Source organism: Diadema antillarum, unplaced genomic scaffold (genome assembly GCF_040938485.1).
Source record: "Diadema antillarum isolate AM-2024a unplaced genomic scaffold, OU_Dant_1.0 seq00000692_RagTag, whole genome shotgun sequence".
Taxonomy (NCBI): domain Eukaryota; kingdom Metazoa; phylum Echinodermata; class Echinoidea; order Diadematoida; family Diadematidae; genus Diadema; species Diadema antillarum.
In genome coordinates, this window is record NW_027271597.1 from 327,035 (window position 1) to 340,000 (window position 12,966).

General features: G+C 41.2%; 1 protein-coding gene across 1 annotated transcript in view; it reads right to left on the reverse strand.

Moving 5' to 3' along the window:
* Positions 1-1,887: 1,887 nt before the first annotated feature.
* The window catches only part of LOC139737398 (5-hydroxytryptamine receptor 4-like), a 20,477-nt gene continuing 9,398 nt past the window's right edge, over positions 1,888-12,966 (reverse strand). Inside the window, exon 2 of the mRNA XM_071648074.1 lies at positions 1,888-3,236. Within this exon, the coding sequence (XP_071504175.1) occupies positions 2,149-3,222 (1,074 nt within the window). The 5' untranslated portion in view covers positions 3,223-3,236 and the 3' untranslated portion in view covers positions 1,888-2,148. The remainder of the gene's footprint in view (positions 3,237-12,966) is intronic.

Sequence of the window (12,966 nt, forward strand, 5' to 3'; positions counted from 1 at the left end):
CAGAGACTCCCTTCAGGGAGATAAAATATCCTTACTACCGTAATTGGTGCAATGCCAAATTTGTGCGGTGAAACATTAACCACCGCAAAACGGACGAAGATATCTATGTGTGACACCTTAGATGTGAACGATAATCCTCTCATAATATGTTTCCCAGTATATGCCAGATTAATTCTGACGACACTAGAAAGATGAAATTACCTAGAATGTTATGTGTTAAAACGCCTATTGGGCTAAGAGAAGGGTTAAAGTTACCCATCCAGCTAGCTAATACTTCACAGCTTTTCAGGCCTTACTTTTGATCGCGCTTAAAATAAAAAAGAATTTTCCCCCTCTTAAACGCTGCGTTCACAGTGCTACCTCTGCCCCTTTCAAAGATGCAATAACGAAAAATTAACGAACAAACAAACAAACAAACAAACAAGACCACCAGCAAACATGAAACATGAAATACAAGGCTACTTTCATCAACAAGAATGGCATTACAATACTGTGTTAATTTCGGCAGACTCTAATATAAAAGAACAGAGATTTGACTACGCGTTAATGCTCTTTTTCTTAAGACGTAACTTCGATGATATTGCTAAGACAAAATGAACCCTAATTTGCTGTTATTGAGATAATCACGTGACAAGGTGGAAAATTGCAAGTGCTTTTCAGTATTTTCGCTACTCTTTGAATATAAAAGAGATTTACAACTTATATAAATTACTCATATCAACAAACACATGAACGTGAGCGCGCTCACACACAAACAATATACCATCTCGCGCAATCAAAAACACTAATGGTCTTGCAGTAATTTCATAAATAGTGATACTTATGATACAAATATTACAGCCATAAATCACTCATCAAAACGAAAGAGAAAAAAAATCTTGAGAGAAAGTGAAAAAAGAGATACTGTACAAAGCTGCTTTGATTTTATCAGCTTCTAAAAACGTATTTACAAGACAAGAGGCACAGTAAAATCGCCTGTGGTGACAACACAAAACGATTGCATGATAAAGTCCTAGCACCTTTCTCCTGATCATACAGTTGTCGAGGCATTGGAGCACCATTAATATCGTTAATAAAGCAATGATTTTGCTTGCCCTTATTTGACCGATAATGAGTTTACTGTCGATTTTTCAAAAGGTCTACAATAATATCAATGCGATCATGTTCTTAGACGGTCTCTAATTCTGTGTTCTTATCAAATATCATTGCACAAAATAAATATCGATTCTAGTGTTTACTTGTGAAAGTTACATAAGGTACATTACTAAAAGAAGTCATTTTGTTTTGACACTCTTGTTGATCTAAATGCAAGTGTGATGTTTGTCGATGCATTGGGGGAAACGATGAAGTGCATTACGTGGATTGACATACTATGAGTGTTATGAGTGTATAAATAAACCTACTAGATAGCGCAACTGCATGTTCTGGTGAGCGGTAGTGCGGCAGGTTCATATCTCAGTATAGTATAAGTTATATACCTGCGCCTTAATCCTCTGCGTGCCGCATTAATTTCTTGTCCATATGTATATGTGTATGAAATTTGTGCACATTTGGTTCATTGGCACAGGAAGGGTTAACCGATTTCTCCTTGACACAATATAAGAAATACCCTCACCGGTACATTACATAGTGAGTCCCTGTAACAACAACTAAGGTAATGTCACTTAAAATCGAACATCACTTTGGATGGCAGGTTTCGTAACGTCATTGTATTGTTCATTGTGACTGAACAGTCATTCATATCGACGTTTGGTCATTAGTCACAGTGCGGCAGGTGCTGTGGCGGTTTTCCACGCAGCCAACCCTGGAGTACCTGGAATGGGGGTTTACAGCCTCTGGCACACTTGGCATCTGCACACTCTGGTCTCGGGGATCGGGCTTGGGGGAGATAATACGTAGCGGTTGATGGGGCTCTAAGGCCTATGGAAGTGCTAGTACAGAAACTCAAAATCCCTCACTTGGACAATGACATCGAGATTTCTGCGATCAATGTTCCCTTACTTCAGCCGGTCTCGCGCAGCAAGATTTAGTTAGTGTGAGGGTGACTCTTCATAAGGAAGGAGGTAATCCTTCGGGAAGTGTATCGGTAGCACATGAGAATGGGCCTTTGTGCGTTTGGTCTCTTCTCCGTTATGGATTCGTCGATGTTCATCTACTGGAGATTGGGTGCCCTTGCGCGCGTAAGCAGTCCGAACTCGGCTCGGGAATTGCGGAGAGTCTACACCTGATGATCGCCATCATGACCTTCTTGAAGTGCGGGTGTTTCGTCGCGTAGATGAGCGGGTTTATGCACGCGTTGAGGAGGATGATCGCGCCCGCCCATGGAATGAACGGTTCCGACCCAGGGATGACCAGGCTTGCGCAGTAGGGGGTGATGCAGACAACGAAGGCGCACACCACGTAGAAGAGGTTCTTGGTAATCTCCACCTGCCTCTTGCTGATGGACTTCCTCGCTGTGCTCTCCCGCCTCTTGGGCTTGTGTGTGGAGGAAGACGACTCCGAGGTCTCTTGGATCTCAGTGATGGACTTTGTGTGGGCGCGGACGTGGAAATAAATGGCGACGTAGGAGACGACGATGACAGAGAGCGGGATTGGGTAGATGATGATGGCTTGGGTGATGCTGTAGTAGTCGGACAAGGGATGGGCAGTATTGTGGGTGCATGTGCCATACTTGGCGTCGTAGCCAAGCTGTCCGAAACCGAAGAGCAATGGAAGAAGCGACATGAACAGCGGGATGGCCCAGGTGATAAAGACCATCACACCCATTCTGCCCCGGGAGTAGTAGTGGTGGTAGACGTGGATGGGCTGCGTGATCAGGACGAAACGATTGAGGCCGATGGCTGCCAGACTGTACACGCTGCAACCAACGCAGGTGTACACCACGATGGCAGCCATCACACACAGCGAGTCCTCCATGGGCCACGATGAGCGGTCTTCGTTGAGGAGCGCCACCACGTTCCAGGGCAAAAAGAGGTTCGTAATGAGGTCGGCGATGGCTAGACTGACCACGAATACGTTGGTGACCGTCCGCAGCTTCCGTGAGAGGGCCACGGCAGCGATGACCACGGTGTTTCCCAGCAGGCCAATGACCGAGATAAGGATAAACATGATGGCCAAGACGAGTCGCTGGTTGTAGTCGGTGAAGCGGAACTCTCCCCTTGCTTCATCCGTAGTGCTCATCTCTCCCAGCGGGGATGGTGTCCCTGTTGAATTGCTCGCCATGTCGTATGAACTATCTGTGGAGAAAACAAACAAGACGAATTACCTATTAGTCAACTTGCTTATCTCGGCATAATATATGAAGTTGGATTGCTTTAATAATTATGTCTTGTTGTGTACAAAATGAAAATGACAGGCAGAGACATCTCATCCTGTCACCTGTACAGATGACACATGAAGAACGCGTTGTATCACAAAATCACGAGCGTTTGCCCTTCGTGAAAAGTTTCTACCACAGAAATTCACAATCTGCCCAAGATAGCACTCACAGACATTATTCAAACGACCTTGTCTGTTTCAACTGTCACAGATAAAGATTTTAAAAGTTTGTGGGTCATCAGGGCCACGTGACGCTTGTCTGCGGTCAGACGCCAATTTGACGTGAGATCGAGCCCTGACCGGACCGATAGGATCTGACGATATCTCGTCAACAGGAAAACCCCAGTTGTCATTTAGCACCATTATACCTTTTTAATCATGTCTCTTTGCGCTTGCGCAGAAGAAGGGCGGGGGGAACAACGTATGTCAGTTCTGGTCAACTTTATGGGAGCAATAACAACGCATAAACTTTCTTCAGAAAGTCATAGAGGAGACAATTAATATCTAGTTTTAGATGTTAATTGCGCTTCGCTTGTTCGTTTATTTAAAAAAGAACACAAATGTAGAAATTGGAATGCTGCCCAGATTCAATCACATGACCTCAAATTACGACAAGTCTGAACATGACTGAAATCAGCGTCGCGTGACAAAAACAGCCAGAATTGCAGAAATCAGGACATGGCGGATGAATACGACGGGTCGGAGGGTGGGCACAACAAGTCCTGTGAGACTGGTCACTCTCCATTTCAATCTCCGTCCGATTACAAAGGCAATAATTGAAACCTTACAAAAATGAAAGCCATGAAAACATAACGGAACATAACAATCCTTGGCTTAGATAAAAACTCGAGTGACATTCAGGTCAACGTCCTTTACCCTCAAATTCCCCTTTTCTCCCCCAGACACCCTGAATAATGTACCGAAATGTGTTTTTAACAAACCCACTATATGAAACGTGTTTTTGTTGCAAAACAGGGTAGAGGCATTCCCCAAACTAAAAATAGAATATTTGACGAGAACGTGTGTAGTAAGTGTACGATCAACTGATATATTATGACGTATTCATGCTTAGCTGTCTCTCCTTTTTCGCCCTTTCTCCATTGTCCTTGTCATATTTGTCAATAAGGTAGTGTTTCTTTCATGTAATCTTTCCTTAGCCTCCTCCTTTGCGAAAACCCTTACAATAATCCAAAATGTTTTTTTTTTTTACTTTGTAAGAGCATTTTCCGTGTCTATGGATCTTACATGTAAAAGCTTTCGAAAATATTGCATAACCATGAAGAAAAACAACAAATAAAATCTCCCGTCATTTCATTTCACGCCATCTACAGTTCTTTTGGTCCCACTAATAGATGGACCACACTGAATGTCCTTTACAATTCAAAACATTCTTATATGAATTGGCTCGGCATTACTTGGTCTTATGCTTGAATTCACGATTCGAAATGAATAAATAGATAAATAAATAGCTGCGTAAATAATATAATATATTTGTAAAATGAATCAATGAACAACAAAAAAAAAGGTCAATCATTCAACCATTTGCACCATTTCAGTTCTGTCTGCCCAATATTAAGATGGGTGCGTGAGAAAAGCACGTCTCACAAAGTGTGAAATTTAACAAGAGCTCATTTCACTTTGAACGCCATCACACACATTTGGCCGAGAGAGAGAGAGAGAAAAACAAAAATCAGCTTTTGAAAAGAACTTTGTAACAACAGAATTAAAAGTAACAAAACGACATTAGCTATATATAGTATTTATGGACAAATACAAAGGCCACAAATACATCAAACGCAAACTGAATAGTTGTAAGGGGACAACCAGCGTCTCTTATTACTCTGGAATTGCGAACTTGAGGAGTTAGTAATGAGATATATCAACGATTACGTTCAAACCCTCTCAGCACATTAATCGCTTTCATAATGTCGGCAGTGAAATTGGAGAGAAAAAAAAAATTGGTTTTCCATATGAATGCGCCTTTGTCGCGAGTCTATTAATGACGGTGTCATATTACACGAGTGTGAAAAACACAACCCAATCAAACAAAATGAGAGTGAAGTCGCAAGACCCACTGAGGTGTTCATGCGTGCTATTCGATGAATTTCATAAATCTATGAATACAGAGCGCCACGCGCGACGACATAGCTACTACCGCCCTACCAGCAGATATTGCCTCCCGCGTTAGCTTTGAAGGCACCGACGCCCGTATTGCCGTTTGCTGGTGCTTGTATACTCCTGCGGTGACCTCATTTGACACCGTGAATATGGGCAAGAAAGAGAATCGTTGAAACGTTCTCTTGCAAACATTCCATTTTCCACAAAATGAACATAACTGCGGATGGCAATACTCATAGATGAAATTTCCACCCGATATCCGATCGCTTATATAAGGTCGTCTACATCAGTAAGTGAAAGCAGTTTACGACCGATAGAACCGCTTTTTTTTTTCCTGGCTCTCCCAAGTCGGCCTCATGCTCTACCAATCTAGTCCTACTTAGTACATGTAGTACAATCCTTGAAAAGACCATGGAGGTAGAAAAGTCTACCTTTATGAAAAGACTCACCGCTAGGACTTCTGAATGTGCTATGAAATCAATGTCAACAACATAGACCTACTCATGATATTCACCGAGCATTTCTTTTCCCTGTTGACCCTAAATTTGACCAGTCGATCAATCAATCAATGATTAAGGTTAACACATCAATCAATATACGGCAACCAATCGGCCATTCAACGCGTCAAAATGGGTGTGTACATCCAGCGTCGCTTGAGCAAGTTAACGGGAAATACATCGAACGTTAAAAACAAAAGTCATCTTCATGAATGAAACCAACGAATGGGAGAATACTACTCGAGTGTAGTAACAGGATACACAACGAACGGATGAATGAGAAAGGTGAGGGCAGTGTGGTTGTACATGTTTTCTTTTTTCTTTAAAAAAAAAGATATGAATAAAAGTATCCATTAAAAGCCAGTCTGCAAAAGAGTGGCTCAAAGATGCTTGCCGAGCAACATATTAGATATCAAATTTGATATAGCGCATAAACGTTCCTTTCATACCTTTACATTGCTTGAAATTACTATCACATGTAATTCTGGACGCTCCAAGGCCAGACCCACTCACTGAAAACTAAAATCGAGCGGGGGAGGGGATATAAGGAGAGAATGTAATATACTCTATTTGATGAAATGCGTTTTTCTATATCAGGTTTATAGGGAAATTAAATACACATAACCTCAATTTTTTTTTCTTCAGACAATTGAGTTGATGTAGTATGTGGGCTTTTTCTACTTTCTCTTGTTTGCTCCCCTACCAGCCACTCTCGGTTTATAGTCCTTACAACTTCGGCTTCCGCCGGATATCATTACACATTTTGCGATGATTTCATTTCAAACTGCTGCAAAACTTCTATTTGATGATTCGAAAAATTATTGGCAGGCTGCGAAATTCCAAGAAATGCCTTCCCCAATGTGTATTACAGCTCGGAATCTACTTAAATGTATGTTAACAAGATGAGAGAAAAAAAAATAAACATTTTCATCTTGCCCTTGAAGGTTATACGGCAATACCGGCCCACTAAATTTACCGCGTCATCTAACCTATCCTCCCGATCGGTTATGATTTCCAAGCCATCATCAGAATCATCACGTGGGACCACTCAGCATTCTAATCAGTACGCTCGTCTAGTTCAAGGGAATACTGTTTATCAAAATTGACCAATCAGAGACGGGCAGATATGGATAACAACCAAGCATCATCACTCATATTCACAATGCTCGATAATGTTAGGTGCTAGTGGAGCTATGATAAAAGTTCAAAGAAATTAAACGAAGATTGGTCGTTTTCATTGACTATTTCTACGGATGAACAAAAATTAATGTGCAGTGTTCAATTCATATGCAATGTCAAATGGCAAGTATCACTTAAAATAACATTATAACTTAATGTTGAGTACCTGGAGTAGGATTGAGAAAGGTAATGTTGATGACTCATCGCAGGGTTGTCTCATTAAGTTGTATTTTTTTCAAATTTCCTTGATTACAATCATGGAATCAGAGCATATCAAGATTTCCCACGCCCGTTCACTGGCGCTACTCTGCTGTTATACTGTTTCACGCATTGTTGCTACATAATGGCAGACTATAACAGAACGAAAGTTCGTCAAAGTTGACGAGTTTCTGCCCTTGTTTCGCGGCATCTTCGGGATTATGAGACTGCAGTGAGTGACAAGGGTGAAATACCGTAACGAGGTGCCATCTGCCAACCCACACGGAGCTACTACTTTGTGCGGCTGCAGCTGTGAGAGCATGGAGCTACAAAACATGGTGAGAGCAGGGAGGTGAGACACCTGGTGAGAGCAAGGAGGTAGTACCTCCTTGGTGAGAGCATGCACTATAGGGAGTTACAGATACAAAAGTGCTTCTGGGAATGCTGTCATACATATCATCGAAACACCCCCAAGCTCAATGGCCAAAGTTGGTGTCGACTTGGTGTAAAGCCGGTGTTAAAGCTGGTGTCTAGTAGAGCCTGAGCTATTCCGTACTCGGAGTGAGAACTCCTGAGCATTCTGAATTCTTCAATGTGCTAAGCGAGTCTATCTTAAAAGTCCTCCAAATTTGAACCAAATTTCCGCCCGATAAGGATTACATCTAACTTCAAAATGGTATGTAACATGCAATGTTCAGCTTACAGAGTTTCACACTAGCTATAATTCGCCTTCTCAAAAGGGAAATGGAGTGCCATGGACGCCAATGACTAACAGTGCTACTAATTGACAATGTATGCTCAAAAATACCTACATCATAATCATACCAGAAAACTAATCAAAACTGAGTACAATTTCGTGTTCCACTGCTGCAATTTTCAAGCTTTTTTAAGTGGGTTGCTATGTTTTTGTTTTCGTGTTTGTTTGTTAATACAGGATACAGGAATTGAACTTGCAACTAGTATTTCGAACATTTAACATATAGCGAGGGATTATCTGGGCATGAATGAGCGTAGCGTGGCGTGAGTAAACCGGACTATACACCAAATCCATCGTTGAGGTCAGGCTACAGTATCTGCTACATCTTTCTACATCACATCAACGCATATTTATGTGGGCGATTCTGTACAGAGAATCAAATTTGTATTGCATCTTGACTTCCGATGACTTTTTAAAATGTTATTATGACAGTAAGAAGCAGTGGAAAATTAATCTTTTGTTGGTCATTCATTTCTCCTTTTGCTCCTAAAATATGGGATCGACTTGCGGGTTGCAAATACACTCGACAATTTCAGAAAGCCTAAAACAGCAACAAATAAGAACACACAAACTCAGCGTTATTAAATACCTTGTTCGTTTTTCCACGTGTCAACCCTGTGTGAATTTCAATATTTTTCATTGATACTATCAGCTTGATGGGAGTTTGTATGACTGATGTGTTGCAGCTCTTTGTAACTAGTGATGAAAAGGTTTTTTATGGTGAGTGTCCAGATCGTTATGTTATTATAAAATTTGCTATGAATATGCAGGAATATGTATGTAATTTTGCTGGGGAGAGCTTGAATGAACTTTTCACACTGGGCGAACACGTTCACGAGCAATATAGCCATGAATGGAACACCTTTGGACTTCTCTGGTGAGATTTTATAGATGGTCCTCCTCACCTAACAACAGGGTGGCGGAGGATGTGAAAATTCCCATCAATCCCCATCTCGTTTTTCTCCATCTACCACACTGGGTTGATGGCAAAATGAAACAACATCTGGTGCTCCGGACACCAAGCTTACACCAGGCGCCACGCGAACCACCCTAGAACGGGCATTATCCCCGGGCACTGAAGCGAGCAGGTGCTGAATGGGCGCGCGCATTTAGCGATAAAGCTTCGTTTGAAACCGCCTGTGCGCTTTCACAAATGGATTTGGACAATTAAATCGTAAACCGCTATAGCAAATTATTTCACCCATTTAAAACTACATATAGCATTGGTAATAAAATATTCATGCATTACGCCATACACAAAACCACACAATTTGATATCGTAACAGAGAGAACAACAGATATGTCGATAAAAATGAGTGATGAGAAGGATTTTGTTACTCGCGTATAAAGCCATGTTTTTTTATGATTCGAATGTCAGCGATTTTTCTGGCATTTGGCCAACCAATTGAAAGTTCTTTCGCTTTCGACAAGGGCTCGTCGTCACACTGTGGAAAAATGTTCGGCATTTAATAATCCTCAAACATTGTATTAAATGACTAATTGTTATTTTCGCCAGATGCGAGGAAAAAAAGAACTTCTGCTTAGAATGCAAATTATGGCGGGGGCATGCAAAGGTCGCGGTCAGCTGCATGGAATAACTCTATACGATTGTGACATTAAGTCATACTGAGTGATTTATCTTCTTTTTGATAAATAGATATTCCATATAATTATTCTACTTTGTAACTTTTGTATCTGTCGCAGGGCGCCCTTGTAAAGCAGGCCTGTTTGGCTCTGAACAGGGCGGTGAGTGAACCCCCTGCTCTGAATGGGACTACCATGCTTTCATAGAAGACATGAATAAATAAAAAGATATGTCATTGAATAAATAAATAATGAAATGATGCAATGATAACAAAATGGTTTTGTCATATTCTCTTGAACGCCAACACTATCGTTAAAACTATTGATGATTACATAATAATCGTCATCCAGGGGCAGTGAATAAAACAAACATACATTTTCGCATCAATAAATCATACGACCCATTCAATTCAGAAACAGACGAGAGTACTTCTCGTGGCTGTGATATTGATCTTGTCACCTGTCTATCAATACCCCCAGCGTTCGCAGTGTGCCACTAAATCGCCCAATTATCCTCATTAGCAGCACGCTTCGTCTTTTCCACCAGCCACAGTCCCATCCGCGCAAGCCCGCCGGTCCAGCCCAAGCCCTTTCCGCGACCCATAGCCCAATTACCGACCCGTTGTTCACTAATTGAATCCCAATAAACCCAATTAGGATGAGAGCACAATTACCGGCGTTTAAGCGTGCGTCTTCTAACATCGATGACGAAAAAGTAGCACTTGTTTGTTGATGTAAGAGCACAGTTACGAGTAGAAAAAGGATGACTCTATTTAAAGACGGTAACACGCCCTTCCCCGTCGTTGACAGAGATGCAGAAAAAGATACTGATGCCACCCTAATTAGCAGCTTGTATCATCTTTTCGTTGGCCCCTTCCGCTACTTAACGAAATACCCTCGAAATGATCTACAAGGCCAGGCTAAAGTAACACGACCCCCGGTTTCGATAGGACGAGTTTGTCTCCTCCTATTTCATAATTATACTCTACACACGCGGTGTTGCCGCTTTGAAAAAGATGATCGAGACTTCACGGACGAAAGGAATAAGCTGATTTTATTTATCCAGCCCAGGGTAGACGCAATACGCTTAATGCGAGTATATCGCCGAGCTATCTTCTACAAAAACAACAACAGCAACCGCGTAATTCATCAAGAATGCTTGTTAACGTTATACCAAAATGGATACTACCCAATTAAGAGCACTGCAAGTAAAAGGCAAAGAGATGCGATGTGTATTTTTACACTCATATTCACTGCTCAATGTGGACAGATTGGAATTACAATATCTTACGTCATGACTCCGGAATGTTTTATTCATCCAGTGTTTTTTACACGCATTATTTCACAAGAATATCCATGGGAAAGTCCACGACGTAATCACGTAGCAAGGCAATGACGCAAGACGAGTTGAATGCATATTCATTTCGCTCAGAAGTAATCATGTTGAAATACGATTATTTCGTAATTCCAGTAGGCACCCATTTCAGGCCAGTTATACCCTTGAACTTTCACTTCCGGATGAGTTCGTTTGTTTTCCCATGTTGCCATCCTTGCTCAACCAGGTCCTGGGTACACATAGCGGAAATTTATCGGATCTCCTGTGTAAACTTTCTTTTTCAAATATTTCCAAGTTTGTTACACCTGTCCGCCCATTATGACTAACGTGTTTGTTCAATTGCACAAATTCAGCTGTTGCACCGCTCCCGATAATGAAATATAATAGGCTTCCCGTTCGATCATAACATGGACCCTGATCATAGCAATGAAACCCGTATTATACATTGATCCTTTCTTCCGCTCGACAGAGCTGTCCTTGAAAACAGCATTATTTGTAGATGTGACAAGTGCGTCTTATAGTCTCTAAAACGGATGAGTGAACATGATGAATGAACGAGAGATATTATTGGCTTCAATCCATGGCATGAGAAATACACCAGCTTCAGCGACTTGCCGAGAATATTTTCGCGGTTTCCCATCTGCCTTACAAAATTGAATGCCCGCTACCTCCAAACACAGGCGACAAGACCCATAATCAAACACTGGAAAACAATTACAGTTTCTTTTCAATAGTTCTCAGGCTATCTCTGCTCACATGCGTAATTGTTTACCTTAGTGCACCAGTTCTCACACTAAGAAAAAAAAAAATCATAAATCATCTTTGTGGTCTTCGTAATCGAAAAGGAGATCTTTCAACTATCCCTGTGAGTAAAGGACGATGGAATAATCACGTTCTTCACTCACAAAGGCAGCTGGAAAAATGCATGTTTTTTGTTTCTTTTCCTTGAACGGGCAAACTTCAAATTTAAACGGTCTCACTGACGAGACTATCATAATAATTGTTATTTCCGTTAAAACGATTCTACTTCTCTTCCCTGGACAAGCAGAAGTCAAGGACATGTGGTATGTATAACTACTTTAGCGATTGTCTTAAAATGTTTTTTGTTTTGTTTTGTTCTTGTTTTTTGTTCTTTTTTTGGGGGTCAGATTTGTCGATGTAAGTTCAGGGTATAGAGGAGGCAGCAAAGAAGCGAACAGGTACTTTTGGCTGGGGACATCGATAACAATGCCACATGCAGAGCTCATCTATTATGCAGGAAACCGACGCATTATAGACTTCGAACCGTTGAAGATTTGCTCACGCTTGAGTCATGCTAATATAAAGTAATAAGCAGAGATTTACATTCCTGAGAGTAATCCTCCCTTGAATGAAGGTCTACATTCGAGGAAATTTATTTTTGACATAACTCTCTCTCTCTCTCTTTCAAACAAATACATACAAGCAAACACACCAGGGGAAAAAGTAGACAAACATGCAGAGATACTTTTCCGCACACTGTTGACAATGCCACTGATCACCTTGTTTGCACTATTTTATTGGCCTGTTTAAACAGAAATGAACTAATGGTATATAACAGCTGGACCAGTAACATCATTAGTTTACTACACTAAATCTTTAAGATTTAACATCGGCACATTGTACTTCCGTATAGTGCCAGCAGCATCCGAGAAAGACTTTTAAAACATTAAAAGAAGATATAGTCAGAAGTGTATACAAGGGTTTGTTTTCACTTTCCAATGTAAAAGGAGAAGTACTTTGACATCTATGAACCAGACATGGGTTACCAAGGCAACAGCTGCCAGCCTCATGATCCAAGCGGATCGCAGCAGAAAACAAGTCTGGACTCATTCTTTTTTTCTTATGATCATTTTTATGTATTCATCTATCTATCTATTTTACTTTCTCTGACAGCAGAAAGAGAAAGCGGAATAACGCTTCTGTGCATTCATTACGCCTTTTGGAACTGCGCCAGACTG